A 21,502-nucleotide genomic window follows, 5' to 3' on the forward strand; every position below is an offset into this window, starting at 1 on the left:
TTTGCATTTTCTTAGGATTTGTTCATCGACATTCAACATATTGTTTACATGTTTACGTTACGTTTGTCCCTGAAATCCCGCGAGATTTGTACATTTGCCGACTTTTTCACAAAAGAGCGCACTAAGAAGTATAACTCTTCCATAGTGGAAATAGAACGTATTCCCCAGATGTTTACTGAAAATTGAAGTATTTTAAATCAATTACACTGAGTTAAACCTTCAAATTGATCCTGTCATTATAATGTTGAGTTGACTGTCTTTAACATTTAAAAAAATGAGTAGCTATATTGAAAAGATTTGGATTCAAGATACACATGAATTCCATTGTTGATATTTATTTTTTCACTGTTTAATATGTTGTTGATAAAGTATTACTACATAGTTATTTGAAATAACACTGGTTTGAGGTACAAAATTCAATATTAAGTAAGTATAATATGATAGATATGATAGATAGCTGCATTTCAATGACAAGTGTCTTGGAAGTTGCACTCAATTAATATGTACATGTGATCATTGTATACTTTGTTCATATTAATTAGCAAATGAGCTGGTTGTTGCATTAGTTCTGTCATGTACTTTGGTTGTGTGTTTATTGGACACTTTCCAATGTAAGTGTCACTGGTTTCCATTGTCAGCAAAGTTGACTGACGGTGTAGATTAACAGATTATTTAGGTGACGATGAACACTGGTTAATAAGATTATTTTGTAACAAATCAAATTAGTCTTTGGGTTCTTCGGAAGCTAATTATACAGACTTGCGTATAAGGTCATCCCTGCATTAATAAAGCATTTGCTCATATTGTGAGAAAAAAAGTTTACTATAATTGTGGTGAATTTATAATGCAGAACATTTTGATTTCTGTCCAGGTTGCATTGTTTGGGATTATCTGAAAACTTCTGTCATGCTGAGAAAATGTATTAGGATTACATTCAAAATTTAATGGGATTAAATCTATTCCTGGGGCTTATGCTTTTAGAACTGTATTTGTATATGAAGCCCATTCAGTCATGTGAATTTGAATCCTTTACACTAAGAGGGAAGTTGTAAAATTATTTACTTGTCAGTAAGTAAAATTATTAGAATATGGGGTTGCATGTAGCTTTATATTCAGGAACATCATGTTGAAGCCTGGAGAGTGAATTCAAGTTTTTGCAGAGAGTTTGGGCTTAAATTAGTGAATTTGCCCGGGAAATTCTTAAAAATTACTGTAAGTTGAAATATCTGAACACATGCAATATGAGATGCAGTGAAAACTTATTGATAAAGCTTATTTGTTGGATATAATATGCATCCAATCAGTGGGGCAGATTAATTTTTTTTTTCATTTTGGAAAACAGCAACCGAATAAATGTAATTTTGTTCCATCTATTTTAAGGTCATACACAATGTACCTTACAATAGCTGTACAACATGTCTTACCCATTTATAATTGTTCAAGATATTTTTAATTTATAATCATATTAAACCATTTAAATGATCTCAATAGACAAAAATTCAGCATACATTACCAGGGGGTTTGAATAGATATTAAAAGATGAAAATCCTTCAAGTTGTGCTATAATTCAAAGAAACATTAACCAAATACATGTATATAGATTTGGCTGTTATTTCCTCAAAATTTATTTTAAAATAGGTTTATAGCATCAGTAGGCATTATAGTAAAAGTTGTAAAAAGGTCCTTCAAAAATCTTTCAATCATTGGAACTCTTCAATATAAAAAGTTCAAAACTGTTGCATATGCCCATAAAGTAAGAAAAGATGCATCTGTATGTCATATTGTGATGCATTTAACAGACAACCAATCATTTGACTTAATTAATGCTTATTCTAACACATAAACTTTTGTGCAAGGGGCCATTGCACACTTGCCATTTTCAGGGCCATGCATTAAGCTATAATGCCTCATAGTAATTACAGAGTCCCTCTGTCTGTCTGTCTTTGTCAGGAGTTCATGTTTGACTCTGGAATATGTGGTATAACTGGATCCACATGGCATGTTGGATTATTGAAACACGTACATGTATGACAACCATATTGTAGGTTACATGTAACTAACACCAGAAATGGATGGTGACATGATTTTCCAGTATATGTGGTGTCATATTTTAAGTTTAGTTATTCCACAATTAAAAAGGCATTGGGGATACAAAGTGGATTTAAAGATGTGGGTCAATACATGTATAATTTAATCTTGGTTATATATTCATTAAGATTAAATTTACCCAGTGGTAACCATCATAAAGATGATCAGAGGATTGAGTTATACTACAAAATCACTTTTGTATATAGTTTTCTCTACTTATTGAATTGTGGACATTATTTTTTTCAGATCCTCCACCTCTGCAGCCTCTCCCCCTAACAGCCCTGGTGGAGGACCCCCAGTAAGTACTATTTATAGACTGTAGAACTTCTCTGCAAATAAATACTATAATTTTAGATCATCCAATTAGACTGGAATCATTCCAGGTTTGATTTATTCTGGTGTATTTAATATTCTAAAGTTTAATTATTATTTTTCCCCCAGAAGTCACCAATAAGATCTCCTACAAAACTAAGGTAGGTTGGTTATTAAACTACATTGTTTTATTATCAAAAGAGATTTTCTGTTATCATGGTTATTCAATAAACATTTATATACAATAAGCAACAAATGTAAATTTTGTAGAGCTCTGAAGGCACCAGCTGCAAAACGAGAAGAAACCGCCATGGTAACCATAAAGGGCTGGCTTTATCGTCAGGTATGTTTTCAATGAAAAAAATGTTATCATGCCCCCCCCCCCCCCCCAAACAAATGAAGCTTTTTGTTGTACTGAAATCACCCAATCTGTTCATGGACAATTTTTTTTGTCGGAAGACTATTTCAAGAACTATTCAATTTTCTTTCAAATTTGTAGAAATGTTATTAACCTGCATGTGCATATGCTATTGCCAAATTAATTTCTCAAAATTTAAATATTAAGGTTTTTCAAAGGTTTCACTGTACAGTGTTTCAGTGACTGGGTAAAGAAATGTTAAATTCCTGCATGAAATATGGCTAAAAAGTGGAGAAACAAGGTTATTCATGGTACATGTACAAAAATTGCATTTGTCCCAAGGGCTTATGTGCCTAAACCAAGGTCATATGAACTAGGTCAAGGTCACAAGTTCAGAAATGTAAATTTCCTATGTAAGCCATAATTTTGAATTTTAGAAAATCAGACTTTGCACAAAAATTATTCTTGGCTAGGAAGCCTGCCAAGGGCAAGGTTGTTGGTATTGTAGCTCAGAAGAAATAATCTTGCTTAGTATTTTTCTGAGGTGTCTGTTTGGTATTGGTCTATTAGCTCAGAAAGTAAAATCTTGCTTAGTACTTTGCTGAGATGCCTGAAGTATTGGTTTCACTAGAGTCATTAGTTCTTATGAGATACATTTAGGGGAAGAGTCAAACTACAAAAGCCGTTAAGGATGTTTTTTGATTGAAGAATTTGACATTTTGTTTCATTACACAGGAGAGTGGTGGCCTGAAATCTTGGAAGAAACGCTGGTGTGTCCTTGCAGATTTTGGACTCTTCTTCTACAAAGGTTGATATTATATTCAAGTGGATAATAATTAAAGAAAACTTCAGGAATAATGCACATCATATTGAACCTTTAGAAGGTCATAGTGAAAAAAATTGTTGTTAAGAGTAAAGGAAATATGATAAAGAGCATTTAAAACTATTTGGTGACAGATACATGTACCCGTGTCCATAATGTCTACATGTATGTTTTATTTTCAGATGATAAAGAGCATCATTCTGTGGGCTCCATTTTGTTGCCTAGCTACCAGATTTCCCAGAGTGCTCCAGGAGAAAGCAACAAAAAATTTTCATTTAAAGCAGAACACAACAACATGAAGACTTATTTTTTTGCCTCAGATAGTCAGATTGATATGGAGAGGTGGATCAAGTCACTCAAATTAGCAGCAGCCCTCAAGGGGGTCCCCAAGTATGTTACAAATATAAACACTTCTTCCTTAAATACATGGTGATATGCAATTTTTGCGGGGAGGGGGGTAGGGGGTGAAAATATTTCTGAGACATTTTCTGTTGATGTAATACACTACAATAAACTGAATTTTATTTTCAATAGAGGTATATTTTGAGGTGGGTTTTTTTTTTTTGATTTTGAAAAAAAGTAAATTATGAGCAAGGGAAGACAGAATATCTTGTTCATGCTTTTCAGATGTTTTAGAAGTTATTAACAGTAAACTGTTTGTATCTCTTGTAGGAAATCTCCTGAACCAAATAACAACACTCCAAAGTTAATCCCTAAATCAGCATTTATGGAGTGGGATGAAGATGAAGATGAGGATGTAAAGAAGAGATTCAGTGGGCCACCAGAATTTCCTCCATCCAACAAGTCTAATTCACAATCAGCTTTCGGACCTTATCAAGATCAAGGACAACCAAGGCTTTCACCAGAGAAGAGGAATACAAATCAATATCCTGAGAATCGTGACCCACCTCATAGAAGATATGAACATTTTCCTACTGATCCAAGGGCACAAGTGAATCATAGGCCCCAGAACAGACAGACAGATAGGGCAAGACCACTAAGTGAGGAAATTCAACCCTCTAGAAATTATCCTAGAGACAATTCACTAAGACCTGATGATCCCCAGAATCGAAGGTCATACAATGAACCACATCCTCAAGAAAGATCTTACAACGAATATGATCCAAGAAATGTGGATCCAAGAAGAAATACTCAGGACAATCGTCATCCCACTTACAGGGATGAGGTTGATGCGAGGTTAGGTTATCCAAACAGAATTCCTGATTACAGTAGAGCAGCTTATGATCAGGAAAAAGACAGGGAGAATTCACACAATCAAGACAATGTGTACAGCAAACCTGTGAAAAAACTCAATAGAGATCTTTCTCCTCATGAAAGGTTTGAGGAAAGAGGTGGGCATAATCGAACAAAAGAATACAGAATTCAACCGAGTTCACCGAGGCACAAGGCTGATGACAACCCTTATGTTCATATGTCACAGCATGATCCAAGGTAGCAGTTTGATATTTTTCTTGATATTGATTTATTTTAATTTTTCCCATTATCAGCTGTGTTTCATCACTTCTGTCAAGTTGTTCTTTTTCTGTGTTCATGACATGTTATGTGATCTGCTGCTTTATTCTGCACATTTCAAAGTGAATCTAAATCGTACAAGTTTATGTTTGTATAGTGGGCTAAACAGGTCTCATAACCAGTATGAGTAAATGTCTTTTTCTCAAACTCAAGATTCATAATTTTTTTAATTTTCAAAAGACAAAGGCTTGCTGAGTAAATTGTTATCAATATTAATCTGGATTGCAGGTCTGTGGATAGACCAGATATTATTCCTCACTCAAATCATTCTCGAGAAACCAGCGAAACCAGTAACTATGGTTACTATTCTCCACAGAGGGCGGAGGCTCAACAGATGGATCGTCTCTATGGAGACGAAAGAGGTTATCCACAGGATCCTCAGATTCTGAGGCATGGAAGGATCAAACCAGAACATGATGAAAATTACCCCGGCCGTTCCAACAGTCAACACCCTAAGGAACCCCCCAGACTGTACCTCACTCAGGATCAACCGCCAGTCAATCAGTCCAGCCAACCATTACAGCAAGCAAACAGAGAGAATCTCAGTCTACCCGTTAGTCAAAATGATCTATATGTAGACATTCCTCATACGTATGTCAATATTGGGGATGCCTTATCACACAGAAATGGGGACCAGATCAGTCCGGCCCCCCACCGCCCACCCCTTCCTTCAGCTGTGCGGTCTCAGTATGTGGAGGAATTGGCACAAGCCAAAACTCCCAAGACTTCCCAGGAGTTACTTGATGCTGAGAGAGCTCTAGAGATAAGAATGCAGCAGCCTGCTTACTTCAATTATCCTACTCCCACCAGTGAAAATGCACCACATTTTCCCGTAAGAATTCTCCACTTTTCAAAACTCTTTTGAACTTTTGGCATGTAAATTAATTTTTTTTTCAATGCATATTCAGAAATTTGTTTTTTTCCTTTGTAGAGAGGAGGAAATAATTACCAGGGGAATCACCTACATCCAGGATATGTAGGTTATCCTCACCAAAATGAGGCTGGGCATGGGAACCAAAATGGGTACAAGTCAAGTAAGCATGCCCCTGTATACCTGTAGATGTATAGATAACATTTAAATATTCTAGATAATAGAGAAATGTTTTAACCAGTAATTTTTTATTAGTTTGATTGAAATGATATTTAATTTAGAAAAAATATTCATGTACAATTTTTAAAAATGTTTTTTTTTTAAAAAAAGAATTGTTTATAGAAATATAGAATACATTGGCATTTTCTCTATTCTGCACATGAAAACTTTCCTTCTTTTTCTCTACTACATGTGTATTGCTCTTTCTTTTTCATTAAATAGCCTTTTAATGACTGCTTCACTATTTAGAAAAATAATGCTACATTGTATAAATAACGTACCAAAAAGTATTTTTATTAGATAGCTGTGCTTAAAAAAAGATAATTATATAAAATATATCAAATATGTCATCATCAGTGGTATTTACAGATGCTTAAATTTTAAGATAGTATGGTAATTTGCATTAATTTTGATTTTTAAGGAGGGATCTTTTCACATCTGATTTTTAAAAACTTTCCTTTTTTTCGCATGCAATTATCTGTTTCTAAGGAGTAGCACATTTGAAAAAAAAATGGCATGGTTGTTATAATGTAATATCTACATGTACTGGCTTACATGTGATGCATGGGGTTGGGGCTTTTTCTATCCTTCGATGCATGATTTAGTAAGTGCTTGATATTGTGTATGTAAATGTGTATGGTACATTATAGATGCCAACAATCTCCAAGATATTGATAATTCAGAGGAACCTAGGATTATTAAGAAGTTTCAGAAATCAACAATGTTAAGATCAGGGTCAAGAGAGGTACTCCAAAGTCTTGATGCTAGTGATCTTGCTCGTAGGCGAATGAGCAGTCCTGATAACTCAGTGACTCGGCAGCAGAGTAAAAATGAGTCTGGGGATGAAGAGACTTTCTTAAAGGAACAGATCTCAGAAAGGGACTTGCTGGAGAAAAATAATATAATGCATCAACATATGGTAGAACAAAGAATGAATGACAGTCACTCTGTGATGAATGAGAGTAGAGACCAGGATGTTAGTTTCTCAAGATATCCAGGGGAAAGACAAGAACTAGACACCAGCACAAACTCCCTCAGTGGACCTCAGTTTGTGGAGAATTCCAGAAGGCCAGGTGGTCAAAGAAATTCCCTCAATGGGTCCAACCTTAGCAGAGTCAATAATCTGTTCATACAGAATGCTCCCATGAATGATAAAATTACCAACAGGAGTTTTGATGGAACTTTGCCCCAAACCAGCAAAGCAGCTGAAAGACCCACCATGAATGATTATAGGTACACAGCAGATGACGAAACTGAGAGTGAGACAGATGTCAAAAAGAGGCTGTCAACAGCAAGTTCTCAGGTATCCAGAAGGGAGGAGTCAGAGACACAGAGGCCCCACCCACAATCTGTCAATCAAAGACCAGGTACAGGTGTGACATGCACAACTTTTTTTGACAGGGGAACATACCTATTATAGTAGTCATGTACATACATTCACAACAACCATTCACATAAGAGTCATTACAGGTCACTTGATTGTTTACTAGTATACTTAATTGCAAAGCTTCCTCATTTTGGATTCAGGGGTAGGGTGTTTGGAAACATGCATGATTTTGTTGTAATGCATTGTGTTGTCAGTCTGAAAACTAAATAGTTCATGTGAGGCAGTGAGGTGTTGTGAATGCATGATATTTTCTAGGTATTATGGTATAGAAAATATTAATTGTAAAAGAATATCATTAATTTATAATAACCATATATTTATATGCATGCTTTTGATGTTGTAAGCATTTCCCGTTAGAAGTTATCCATGTAATCCTATATATTTAGTATAGTTTAACCAGATATTCATACATTGTATATCTAATCTCCTTCCTCATGTGCAGAACAAGATCATTGTAGTGGTAATTGTATTTCATTATGATGATGTGTTTTAGATTTCGGTGGAAGAAAGGGAGGCAAGAAACCTGGTATGATCCATACAGTGAAGGAGGATCCTGATATGCCAGACTCTCAAGTCATTGTAAGTACTGGGTCAAGTTAAGTAGATCAGAAGTACTGGGTCAGGTTAAGTAGATCAGAAGTACTGGGTCAGGTTAAGTAGATCAGAAGTACTGTGTCTGGCTAATAAGATCAGAAGTACTGTGTCTAGCTAAGTAGATCAGAAGTACTGGGTCAGGCTAGATCAGAAGTAACATAAAATTATCAGGACTAACTAAACTTGTTTCTTTAGAGGCAGTTTAGATAAAAAATACATTATTTTTTATTCATGGCACAACATAATAATGTTATCTTATGATAAAAGAAAGTCTTGTTGTTTGGAGGGAGGATAATGCAATGCCCTATTAGACTCAATATATTTTTGTTGGAGTCATCAAATTGAACTTAATCTTGAGACTATATTTAAAATATCTAACTGAGACCATTGATGTCCAAAACACATCCTTCTTTAATATTCTATGATGTAGTATTTTAAAACACAGAACTTGCATAAATTGAAAAAGAATTTTTCTTGAAAAAAGATGAACCTCTTTTCAAAGGTCACCTCTCTATAAAGGTCACTTTTAATGGTTCCCGCAGGTGACTGCTTAATACAGGTTTGACTGTATTGGGTCAGACTAGATAGATGAGAAGTTGAAAGTGTGTTTAAAAATCTTTTAAAATCTCCCCACAGCTGGAATCCAACTTTTAACCATTATTAAGATATGAGTAGGGTTTATAAAATATATTTATAACAGGAAGGGAGAAAATGGAGTAGACCAGACCAATATTCATTTCATGGACCATAATGTACTCAACCAATTGAACTATCTGGCCACCACCACTTGAATCTGTATGACTGCCACAGATTACGAATTTGAAGTGTGCATAAAATCTTTTAAAATCTCCCCAACACCTTAACATATTGCTTAAAAAGTGCATTCATAATGAACTATAAATATTCTAACACTGAGTGTCCTGTTGTATTTGTTAAAAGAAATTTAGTTTTTAAGAGGAACTACATGTAGGTGTGAAAATATGTAAATGTATGCAATACTTTCGCTTTTCACTCCTGTCTACATTGTGTCTACATCCTTTGTTACCATAACTAATGTTTATGCCATTGGTTTAAATTGAAAAGATTTTAAATCTGTTCCATAAAAATTTGATGATAAATTGGTGTCAGTATTTGTTGCATGTATAAGAATGTCTCCAGGTCAACATAAGAAAGTCTTCACAGTGTATTCATTTCTGAATTGTTAAACTACTTGCCAGGTAGAGCTAATGGTCCTTTTGTTTATTCCTCGCAGGCGACTGCAGGACTCCCTGGTCTGAACAAGAAGTATCCAATTGGAGGTAGTCGAATCAGAATGAGCATTTCGGCTGGGGATCTCCTAGGGAAAACTGTATGTACTATTTATTATGTTTTCTTTTTAGTATACAGAATATACCAATAAAATATCGATATCTAAATAAAAGTCTGTCTGTAAAATAATTAACAAATACATGTATCAGTAAGGGACTAATTATCAGGTTGAAATTAATAAAAAGGAGAATATGTCTACTGGTGGTTAATTTTTTTTTGTTTGCATGTTGCTGAGATATCTGAGGTATGTTTTATGGCTTTTTGTAGCATGATGAGTTGGTTCTGATGCTAATACAGTTAAGGAGAGACCAGGCAGCTGAAGAAAATGTCCGACATTTCCTCCGACAAAGATTGGAGGAGAAACGACATGCAGAACACAGATACAGACAAATGTAAGCCTTCCAGAAACTTCTACAAACAACAATGTATTACTTTTCTAGAAATTTAGCATACCAAGAAGTGTTTGTATCAAACTCTCCTTCAAACACTTTACATTATACAAAAATATACAAGAAAAGCCTATTAACTGGGAACAACAGTGCATGTAGAAATATGTCTGTAATTTTTCAAGAAGTACATCCTAGTCTTCAAGATATGAATAAAATTGAAACTTTATCCCAAATATTGTTGGGACCATGGACTATGGGTTCAAGATCATAGCGGTTAGCTTAGCTGGTAGGCTAGATATCCAGGTCTTTTGGCCACACTATAAGAATTAATGCCTGTTATCGCTATGTAGCGGCTAGACTAGCATATGATTCAAGAGTATAGCTGTATGCAGACCTATGTAACCACTATGATCTTGAATGCAGCCCAGGTATTGGAAGTAATGTACTGGTAGTTAAGGTGTACTGACTATGGGTATACTAGTGCAATTTTGCTTGTTTGTGTAGTTTTACAGCTGCAGTAATTTGCATCTTATTTCTTAATTTTTTTGTAGAGTTCAACAGTCAGGGGGTCCAGTGGATGCTCATTTAGAGGAGGAACACAATGAATATACGAGACTAAAATATCAACTCATAGAGGTGGAGAAAGGGGTAGGTAACTCACATTACTGTAAGATTAAAATATCAGCAAAAGGGGTAGGTAACTCACATTACTGTAAGATTAAAATATCAGCAAAAGGGGTAGGTAACTCAAACATTACTTCTGTAAGATTAAAATATTGACTCAGAGAGGTGGAGAAAAGGGTTGGTAACTCATACATTACTTCTGTAAGATTAAAATATCGACTCATACATGTGGAGAAAGGGGTAGGTAACTCATACATTACTTCTGTAAGATTTTAAATTTCAACTCGTAGATGTGGAGAAAGGGGTAGGTAACTTGTACATCATTTCTGAAAGATTAAAATATCAACTCATAGAAGTGGAGAAGGGGTAGGTAACTCATACATTACTTCTTTAGGAATAAAATATCAACTCGTTGGAGTGGAGAAAGTGGTAGGTAACTCGTATCTCACACATTACTTGTATAAAGACCAAAGAGAGATATGACTTCTGTCAAAAGACCAAAGAGAGATATGATTTCTGTCATGAGAATTGATTCATTATTTTTTCTTTTGGTTTTCTTTTCAGCTGGAGGTGTACAGACCACTTGTAAATTTGGTCCATAACATGGTGAACATGGGCAGTCTGTATGGAGGAGACAATTATATGATGGCCACCCAGTACAGAAAGGTCAGTTTTAAATAGGTCAAGTAAATGTCAGTGAATTAGTACATATATATGACCACAAAAAAAATATCCATGAGTGTGGGAATTTGAATGATGACATTGACAAGAGATATACATGTACATTCAGGGTAGAGAGGAGTGGATCTTCTTTGTTGTCAACAATTTTATTAGTCTTTGGAAGTACAGCAGAAATATGTTCTACTCCAGTTCAAATGAAATTTTAAAAAGTTGTAAAATGTAACTCATTTTAGGAGTGATTTGAAGTTTTGGGTTTTTTTTGTTTCAGCATTTACTATCTCCTGAGGAGTACACACCTCCCAAGAAAATGATTGAATTTTCTCGTAAACACCAGGAAGAGGAGATGGTACAAAGCATGAAGGAGGAGATTCGACAGCTGAATCAGGACGAGGCAGACTTAGAGGTAAGCAGTCATACCAGTCTTCTTGTCAAACTACTGTTAGTATTAACTTTCAAGAGCACCTGCTATTTTGAAATTTCATGAACTAACAAGAGCACCTGATATTATAAAATAATCAACTTTGAAGCTGATACTTTCATGTGTCTATGAACTCATCAAATTTGATTTCATCAAATGGAATTTTTTATCCATAATTTGTGTGTATTTTTGATAAAGTTACACATACGACAGATTTTTAGTCAGCTTTGAAACTTTGTTTCTGTTTCAGGAGAAATTGGAAAGATTGTACGAGCTTGATCGCCTGCTGCAGGAGCAGTCGTACAAGGTCATCAGTTACCAAGAGGATAAGGTCAGTGTTTTGGTTTTTACTGTCAGTGTGACTTACTGATTTGTTAGCATATATTGATACATTACACATGTACATGAATCTCACAGGAATTACTAGAGAAAGCCCTACATGGAATCCTTAGACAGCAGGACATGAGTCGTGATAACCCCCGTGACCTTGATAATCTTCTACATCAGCAGAGGACAATAGAAAAGGAACTTTCCAGGGTCATGCACTATCTGGCAGAGGCCTCCAAGGTCAGTTGTCTCATATCCTACCAGGAATGCAGTGACAATCTCCCAAATCTGAATGCTAAGTAATTTTTCCCCCATATTTGTTAACAATTAATTAGTCTATACTGAGATTAATGTTTTGTCATGGCAGGAATTGGAGGAAACTACAGCAGAGAATAACAAAGTGGAGCATGAGGTGGCCCTGTTGAGGTCAAAAGTTCATGGTGACCTCAATCGCAGCAAGAGTGCCCCTTCACTGGTGTGTTTTATCTTTCAACATCTGGCAAAAGATATTCTAATAAGCACCTATATGTAGGACTCATGGGAGTTTGAAATAAAAAGGAAATTATTAAAAAGAATTAATAAATTAGATTATGCATAACTTTCCTGCAAGCTGATACTATAAAGAGAAAGTATGCAAAGTTGCATTTTTTGAAAAAAAAAATTCAATTTAGCAGGGAGTACTTATATTTTCAAAGGAAAAATGATGAGTACATGTATATGTGCTTATTAGGGTGCAGCTTGCCTGTAGTGGTCAGTCTGTCTGCCTCTCATTCATTCTGTCTATCTATCAAATATTACTCGTCTGGAGTATATTTTTTCTCCCCTTAACCCAGTCTGGTTCATTATCACAAAGAGCCAATGGGTAGAGCATTTGCTGCAGGCCTCTAAAATTTAGGCGCCAGCTGGCGCCTTATCAAAAAAAATTTAGTCGCCAATGCTAATTTTTGGTTGCCAGGCAATTTTTTCTAAGATGCCAACTTTAAAAGTTAATAAAATATAGGGACCCATGACATGCCTTAGAAAACAAGACATGTCCATTGCTAAAAATAATTTCCCATCTTTTAAATTTCCTTTTGCTTTTTCAGAAAAATTGTTTAAAATGTGAAAATTTCCGGAATTCGACGATAGCCAAGTCAATTTAAACTGGTCGCCAATTTTGCGACTTATGGAAAAATTTTAGGCGCCAATCAAAAATTTTAGGCGCCATGGCAACTTAATTAGTCACCAATATTAGAGCTCTGTGCTGTGATGTTAATCTAAGTTTCTAAGTATTAAGTCAAAGTTAAAACAGTCTCTATAAAATCCTTGTCTATTTTCTCTCCCCTTAGCAAAATATTATTAAGAACAAAAATCACTCTTGGGTAAAGTTTGTACATTAATCCTCTTTATGTCTTTAAGTAAAGGGGGTGCAGTGACCTTTAACCAAATTTCTGGGTCAGAGGTCAAGATCAATTTTTTGGGGGAGGGTGAAATACTTGTCTGAAGTATATATATATTCTACCGTAAATGTAGAATGTAAGTGACCTTGAAATGAAAAAAATTTCTGAAATACTATTTTAAAATTACAGTCAGAAGAAAATTACAAGAACAAAGTGAAGATGGAGAAGGACTTGGCACGAGTTCAGGACATGATGGTTGGACTGACAGAACAGCAGGCTGAGTTGTCAGAGGCCATGAAGCGATTCCGGAGGTTATCCTCTGGTGGAGGGATGGAAAACATGCTGGAAAAACCTGAAAAAGGTCAGCGGATATCTCTGTGTCATGACAAAATCATCACGGTATCACAGGAAAATCATAACAATGTAACGGCAAAACCATCACAATGTTAGGGAAATTATTGGTCAGTTGAAATTGAACAAAAATAATGAATATTGCAAGAAAAGTAAAAAATATGGAAACATTTATTTACATTTGCAAAAGGTGAGTGTTTTTTGCTTTCAGAGAACAAGTCAGAAAAGGAGGGAAAAAGGTTTACAGTAATATTTACATATATTTCAGAATCACCTAAAACAAATAAGAACAAATCAGTGGAGAAGTTACCCAGCACTTACATGGAGACAGATCTGGATACTGGGGACTCCAAGGATCTGTCACAGGTCCAGCAGGTGCTCCACAGTTATAACTCACTCCCCAGGGGAGGATACTCACAGAATACATCACCCACAGATGTAGGCAGATACGAAACTCTGGTCAGCCAGAATGTAAGATATGATTTAGTTTTTTAAAGATGAATATAATTATATGCAATGTATCCTGAATATTTCTTTAGAGCATTTCCTCATGTTTTTCTCATCACTTTAAAATTTTACAATTTTTTATCTTTCAAAATGATGATATTACCTGAGACTGTTGCGTAGAGATTTATTTAGGCTTTCTATGATGACTTTTGATGACAATGATTTTAAATCTATATTGTATATACTTGTATTTCTTGTTGTTAAATGAAGCAAAAGATACAACCTTTAACATTGAAGTTTAATCAAAGAGCTTTTTTCCTCAGTCATGCTAATTTTGATTTACAGAATGTGTCCTTAGAGAGCTCCTCTCTGTCTCCTGGAGGAGGTCCAATGGAAAATTCAGATGGACAATGGGACATTTCAGAGGCTGACGATAATACCAAACGCTTCTTTGGTATGTGGTAGTGGGGGTGAAAGCCATTGTTGGTGATAGCTAGTTTGTAGGGTAGTACACTGCACACAGCTGCACCATGGGAAATACAGTGCATTGTGGGTGAAATAACTTTCAAAAAATTTTTAACCAGAAAATTATTTTGTTTACTCATTTAAACTTTATATTTGAATGCATTCATTAACATATTTATCTGCCAAGCCAATACATACATATTCAGAAGAAATATTATATGTACCCTCATCATTAAAATGAAATGGTTGAATGTTTAGTACAAATATACATGTATAGAGAATGCATGTGTGATATTAGAATGATCTATATACAAGTAAAAAAGCAAAGCAGAATTAGAAATGTGTATCCAGAGAGCTTTATAGAAAATTGTAAGCTTGGCAGATTTTATGATTAGCAGGTTGTTTGATCTTTTTCAAATATTAATGGCATGAAGTTTTTTGTTCTTTTTCACATTTTTTGGCAAAAAAGTTAATGCATCTTTGATATAAAAAGCTTTGACAATTGTTGGCTTTGATGTAATCAGATTTCAAATAAACAGTCTGCCCTTTCTCACTCCATAATGTGTTCAGAGATGCTCACTGAATGGGAACAATTCTACTGAAAAGGGCAGATTGTTTCACTTTTATTGATTTTTATGAATTTTTTTAAATTTATATGTATAATCTCCATAACTTTAAACAGCATTTAGCACAACCATAATCTGAAAACAGGGAAAGCATTTCTGCTTCATCAGCTTGTAGATTTAAGGTGGGCATCAATCCTTGAATATCCTTGACACTTTGAATTTTCAGGTATTATACCCAAAGAGAAACCCAAAGTGTTAACTGTTAGAGATGTGAAGCGCCAATCAGAGCTCCGCAAAGAAAATCACAAAACACGACGGGAGGATGTTAGTCCTGGTCAGTTCCGCTGTCGCCATGGTCACCTTCCATGGTGATGGCACTGTCTTTTTATCGAGGTCACAGGGGGGTTGACAATACTATTATGATTTTCTCTCCAGATTTTGACTGATACATGTGTGATATTTGCAGTGAAATGCTAGCTTTGCAGAGTGAAAAATTTGATTGCATCACATTGTGTATATTTCAGTAATATAGTCATATCAGATCAGTTAATATTATCTATAAATATTATTTATACTGAATTCTGAAAAGAGCACTGATACACGGAATGTCTATGTATTCCTTTTAATAACTAATTTTTTAACATTCACTTCAAGTTTTTCTTCATTCCACCAATTAACATAATTTATGCAATTTAATTTTATTTCCTTGTATGTTTTAATTCTCTCCATTTGTGATATAAACAAACATGAAAAAATGTCAGCAAAATGTGTGGCGTAAATCATTTTGAAGAATTATTAACAGAAAATTTAAATATCACATATGTTCTTATGCTGATCAGATCTGGTCTTAAATTGTTCTGTTGAAAATGTATTACATCCATTATAACATTTATACAATATAGGTTTAAAATGTAGAGAATAAATAAAGAGAGTTATTCTACATCATATATATTATTTTAATTTTGACAGATCCATCTTGGACTTATGATGGACAGGGAGTTCAGGTAAGTGTACATCAATATAAAAGCTGCAAAAAATCAGTTGCTGGTACTAATTCAAATGATATTATGCTTGTCTGCATTTATTTATAAATATATTACACTATTCAGAATCATTGGTACATCATATTTTAGAGTGAAGAACAACCCACTTCTGGTAGCCATGGTAACCACCCAGTGTACGAGAACCTGCCTCCGGTAAATTCCAGTAAACCCTGGTCCTCTGTGTTGCCTAGCAACCCCTCCTCTGCTCCGTCCTCTCGCCGCTCCTCAAGCCTCCATCTCATGGGGCCGCGACCTTTTGTACCTTTCCACTTGCAATCAAATACACCCTCCCCTGTCACCCATGTGGAATCCCCTGTCACTGTCACCACCAATAGCAGCTCATTCCATCAGCCCCAAACTGACGGTGTTGTCAAAGCCACCAGGATCATTGTACAGCCACCATTTAATGACAACGAAACAAACAGTGATAATGGAACCGCTCCTGTCAGCACCCACAGCAGTACGGGAATGTTTAATGTGAAGCGTACCCCTAAAGGGCGTTACATGACCATCTCTAGCAGTGAACCAGTCAAACTGGAAACATCCTTCATTCAGCCCACCTCTCCTAACACTGCAGCTGGGGATCTCATGACCAACAGAGTAAGTGTGCTGATCGGCACAAAACACTGAGTGGTACTAAACAAAGGACAAAACTGATGGGCTGGTTAAATTGGATATATGATACAATGAATGGCTCCAACATATTAACGTTAGAATGCTAGTACATGTACATCCACTTTATTTTCAAATCAGCTCAGTCCATCACTGCATGTCTCTGCTTCAATTATTAAAATCTCGCATGTTTTTGTATATGCCTCTTAGAGTTAATGAGCTTTTATTGTATAAGCTTAACTCTTTTGCTTTTGATTATGAAACTGCTTTATTGAAGATGCATATGAGATGATTTATTAACTCATTGAAATGGCTTTATGATGATTTGGAAATTACTGAGTTGGTGTGATTGTAGATGGACATGGTTCCGGACATTGTGAAGAGTTCCCAGAAAGCTCCACATCAGCTAGACGAGGCAGCCATAGAACGAGAAATTGTAAGTGGGGTGGATCGTGTGGGGTGTATGGGTGTTTGAACCTTTGAGTGGAGAAAGTTTAATATTAATAAATAGAGGGGAACAGACAGTCTTGATGTTAAGAAACAATGCTATGGCTATAAGAACTTTTGAAACAAAATTTTGTCACAGACTTCAGATCTTAGCATTATACTGTCTGTTCTTGTTTGCACACCTTGACACAGATAAAGCATGCAGGTAATGAGTGTGTATCATCTAAATACATATTGTCAACATCTTTATCGTAAACATCTATTGTAAAAATTATATCATGAGCATTTATACATCATATACATGTAAATATGTAAACATTATGTTTTCATAACTTTAACTATGCATGCCTGTGATTTGTTATACGTGTATCATATATGCATTTATTCATTATAGCCAAACTTAACTTGAATATTTTAAAATTAAATGTCATTAAATAAAGATAGTATTAAAGTACATTGAAATAAGAAGGAGATGGGGGTCTTTATCTCTACCCTAAGCCCCTGGTATTTACATGGAGAAAATTATCAAGGTGTCTTGTACTTAACTGTGTATGGATAGAATCACAGCGAGTTATGAAAACATAAGTCTGTTGCATGTGACTTGAGCTGTGGACACTGCTTGTTTTTGTGTTAGTTGTACGTCCCCAATAAAGTGGAAATCCCAGAAAGATACATACCAGACTCTGACGACGAAAGCATTACAGAGGAGGAGAAGATCAAGAGGGAAGAAAAGGCCGAGAAAATCAAACGACTGCTGACCAAGTCCAGGTAAGGCAAACACAACTGAGGTAGAATCCAAATTTGTATTTTAAAATTTATAAATTATTTTTATTCCTTTTTATGAAGACAAAACAGTAGACGTCTGTTCTGTAGAATTCTTCTCTGTTTCCTTTAAACAACTAAAATCATGTGAATCATTTTGAAAATTTATTTTTACTGTTACAGTGAGTAATGATGATTTTCATAGACAACCTGCAAGATACCTGATATTTTCCCATTTTTTCAGTGTCCAGCACTCACTTTCCCAGCCAGACGTTAGTCAAGTGGGGGAGATCCACCAGCAAGCCAAGGAGCAAAAGATCAAAACTGCTCATCTCCTAGCCGTCAGCCAGGAACTCGCCAAACAGGTCACCCTCAAATCTCGACAGGCAGCTGGTATGTGTCCCTATCCCAAACCCATGGCTTGATTCTCTGTACTTGGAAGCAAATTGCATGATATTTTGCCAAAATACATAATCTGCATTTTTTTCTTTTTCTATTTCATATATTAATTTATTTTACATAATATCTTATGTGTACATTAGATGTTCCCCTGAATCCAAGGTATATAACAGAAATAGGGCTAGAATTTACCATTTTTAAATACTATACACATTTTTTTTCCATGTTTGTATTTATCAAATGCTCTTATTGCTAACTGTAATAGCTATACAGCAGTGTATTGTTTTAAGAGGAAAGAAGAAAAAATTTCTTTGTTACACCATTTACTTTTAGGTTTATTTTTATGGGTAATTTTATGGTGCATGTTCAATACTAAGAATTTTTAGCATTAAATTTTGATAATTTATAAAATTTCTTATAGCATCTGCAAATAAATCACATGATGATTGGTATTTTTACAACAGGTAAGGTTGCCATGGTGATAGAACTGTGAATTTGATTGGTTAATTAACACTGGTTGTTGCCTATTGACAGCACAACTGATTTATCCTGCCTGAAATGCAAAAAGAATCGTTCTCAACTGGATAAAAGGATTTAAAAATTTTTCTCTGTTATAATTTTATCTCTCTAGAAATTTGCGCACCTCTGTAGTTTTCATTGGTACTTTATCAAAGGTTTTCTGAATTAAAATCTATAGTTTGTACTTCCTTCATCATTTTATTTGGGGAATAAAATTGAAAAATGGAATTGATTAATTAAATTTCATCATCATTTCTAAAGATTATCATTTGACACTGCAGTGTTGATAATTACACTGGTGTTACCACATTCCTTTACTTTGTAATCTATGTTTGCAGCTATGTAGTTTTGAATTTCTGATATGTGTCTGATGAATTGTATATGTACCTAATTTTCCATATCCCATGCAAAGTGATTTCAGAATAATATGTCTTTTAATACAAAAATGCAAAGTTTAGCTGTGGAAACTAATATTTTAAGTTAATTGATTTGAAATGTTGATGTAAATGTTAAAGTAAGATATATGTTTGAAAATCAATTGGAATAGCATGAATTTTTAACAATGTTTGCCTGTTAAATCTGTTGTGGTTTCTATTAAGTTTGTCTCTAAAAAAGCATGAAATTTAATCCAAGTATTATAGATTAAAGCATGATTCTAACTGATATACATATTAAATATCAATCAAATGATATACATGTATTATGACTAGGATATGATACAGTATATATTTCTATCTTGACAATAGAGATTGCAGTAATTTTATTACTCTGTATCATTGAAGTTTCAATTATACCCACATTACAATACTTATTGCTTAAACTACATATCTGTATATTCAAAAAAAAAAAAAAAAAAAAAAAAAAAATCAGTGCTTCTTATGAAGATCTGAAGATATTTCTTATTAGAAAAAAAAGCAAAAAACCTAATTTTCTGGGAAAGTAAGTACTGAAATATTTCAAAAATTAATTTGCATTCTATAGTACTCTTGTGAATTAAATTATTTCACAATGGTTTGTTCTTGTAGTTGAGAGAGCCAAAAGAAGAAAGACATGGTCTGGGTCCCCAAGTAAAGTCACTGGTCCAGTTCTGGACCCAGAAGACCTAGAGGTGGGGCAGACCCTTGGGAGTTCTGAGAATTTGTCAATGTATCACAGAAGACAGGGGAGCTCGGAATTCATAGCACCACACCACCGCAGACAGGAGAACATGTACATGTGATAAAAAGTGACCAATGCCTGGAAAAATTTTAAAGCGGAATATATTTAACATTCAGTGATGTCTGAACTCTTGAACAATTTGTCTGATGTTACAGAAGAATTTTAGAAGATTTTTCAAACTGATATAAATGGCAGATTTGGAAGACCCATTCAGTGTGATATTAAAAAAAATATATTTATGCAAGATTTTTTTTAAAGATTTGATTGGACTTTTTTTAAAAGATAGAGGCTAATAACAATGATGTTGTGATTTAAATGTCATGTTTGCAGCAATAATTTATAAATTGTAGTGGATTTATATCTGCTTTCTGATAGAATTCAATGTATGTACAAGTTAACTCCTATTTGAGGTACATGTATACATGTTCACTAGACATTGTTTTTAATAGTATATTCCTAGACTAACAGTGCTACTAAAATTCAAAAATGGAGTGAGTATTTTTGTAAATGTAGATTTAAACCAAGTTTTTGGTTGACCAGTATTAGCAAGCACAGGGCACATAGTATAATTCCTAATCAGAAAAACTGGCTTAAGGTTCAGGACTAATTGTAATGGAATCCAAGATGCTATAGTCCTTTTTCTGAAACAAAGTGTTCATGTTTATAATTTCAAAGGAAAATTTGGAGCAGATGGTCAGAATAAGCAATAATCTCAAAAAAGACAGATTTTAACAGAGCCAAAGAAATGTTTGGAAACTACTGTAAAATCATTTATTTTCATGGGGTTAAATTTTCATGGTTTGAGTTTGAGAAAAAAAAAATATTGGTCGTGGGAATTTGATTTCTTGGTTAAAGAAGGTTCAGTTGTCACATATTTGATATTTTAACATTTCAAGGACGTGAATTCCTAGGTTTCTTCATACCAGGGAAACAGGAAAATTAAATCCCCAGGAAAACTCATGATTTCACTGTAGTTTTATCAATGTATATTGTTAAGTATGCATCTGTAATTTTGCTTACTGTAGCTTCTGCTTGGTGTGACATATATACTACCTCATTAGCAGCTATTTTTATTGGAGATTATGTTTCAAAGAAATTTATTCAATTTCTACCCAATTTGTTTCAAAAATATCTTTGGGATTTGTTTGTAATTTACAGATGTATTAAGATACTGTTCATTTGTAGGTTTATGATTTCTTGTTATAGCATTGGTGCTGTTTGTTTATACTGAATGTTTTTGTTTTTGTCTTGCACATTTTGCAAACTGAGGTTGTGTTGCCCAATTCCATCGTAATTCAAAATATACTTTGAGAAGATACAAATTCTTTTCTGCAAATTAGAAAACAGTGGTTGTGTGACTACATTCCATCATTTTTTTAATGGTTTTGCCACGTGATCATCTTTGAAACTTGTCTACCATAG

The 21,502-nt window shown here is 34.5% G+C and overlaps 1 protein-coding gene across 13 annotated transcripts in view; it reads left to right on the plus strand.

The window, feature by feature from the left end:
* Nucleotides 1–20,385, plus strand: part of LOC133182524 (uncharacterized) — a 32,523-nt gene extending 12,138 nt beyond the window's left edge. For 3 of the 13 annotated variants that reach the window (XM_061317371.1, XM_061317414.1, XM_061317403.1), the window contains 28 exons: nucleotides 2,335–2,386; nucleotides 2,530–2,561; nucleotides 2,671–2,743; nucleotides 3,494–3,566; nucleotides 3,764–3,971; nucleotides 4,254–5,033; nucleotides 5,343–5,946; nucleotides 6,046–6,148; nucleotides 6,855–7,571; nucleotides 8,085–8,170; nucleotides 9,438–9,533; nucleotides 9,761–9,885; nucleotides 10,434–10,530; nucleotides 11,071–11,172; nucleotides 11,456–11,590; nucleotides 11,856–11,936; nucleotides 12,023–12,172; nucleotides 12,300–12,407; nucleotides 13,501–13,672; nucleotides 13,931–14,133; nucleotides 14,455–14,563; nucleotides 15,367–15,474; nucleotides 16,110–16,144; nucleotides 16,274–16,783; nucleotides 17,151–17,231; nucleotides 17,877–18,010; nucleotides 18,249–18,397; nucleotides 19,948–20,381. In XM_061317371.1, coding sequence (XP_061173355.1) covers nucleotides 2,335–2,386; nucleotides 2,530–2,561; nucleotides 2,671–2,743; nucleotides 3,494–3,566; nucleotides 3,764–3,971; nucleotides 4,254–5,033; nucleotides 5,343–5,946; nucleotides 6,046–6,148; nucleotides 6,855–7,571; nucleotides 8,085–8,170; nucleotides 9,438–9,533; nucleotides 9,761–9,885; nucleotides 10,434–10,530; nucleotides 11,071–11,172; nucleotides 11,456–11,590; nucleotides 11,856–11,936; nucleotides 12,023–12,172; nucleotides 12,300–12,407; nucleotides 13,501–13,672; nucleotides 13,931–14,133; nucleotides 14,455–14,563; nucleotides 15,367–15,474; nucleotides 16,110–16,144; nucleotides 16,274–16,783; nucleotides 17,151–17,231; nucleotides 17,877–18,010; nucleotides 18,249–18,397; nucleotides 19,948–20,141 — 5,317 coding nt within the window. In that variant the 3' untranslated portion in view covers nucleotides 20,142–20,381. Of the gene's footprint in view, nucleotides 1–2,334; nucleotides 2,387–2,529; nucleotides 2,562–2,670; nucleotides 2,744–3,493; nucleotides 3,567–3,763; nucleotides 3,972–4,253; nucleotides 5,034–5,342; nucleotides 5,947–6,045; nucleotides 6,149–6,854; nucleotides 7,572–8,084; nucleotides 8,171–9,437; nucleotides 9,534–9,760; nucleotides 9,886–10,433; nucleotides 10,531–11,070; nucleotides 11,173–11,455; nucleotides 11,591–11,855; nucleotides 11,937–12,022; nucleotides 12,173–12,299; nucleotides 12,408–13,500; nucleotides 13,673–13,930; nucleotides 14,134–14,454; nucleotides 14,564–15,366; nucleotides 15,475–16,109; nucleotides 16,145–16,273; nucleotides 16,784–17,150; nucleotides 17,232–17,876; nucleotides 18,011–18,248; nucleotides 18,398–18,824; nucleotides 18,868–19,947 lie in introns of all 13 variants that reach the window. The other 10 variants (XM_061317399.1, XM_061317421.1, XM_061317386.1 and 7 more) reach the window with 10 other exon arrangements.
* The last annotated feature ends 1,117 nt before the right edge of the window (nucleotides 20,386–21,502 follow it).

Source organism: Saccostrea echinata, unplaced genomic scaffold (genome assembly GCF_033153115.1).
Source record: "Saccostrea echinata isolate AGI-Se365-2 ecotype Australia unplaced genomic scaffold, CSIRO_AGI_Sech_v1 ptg000001l, whole genome shotgun sequence".
Lineage (NCBI taxonomy): Eukaryota > Metazoa > Mollusca > Bivalvia > Ostreida > Ostreidae > Saccostrea > Saccostrea echinata.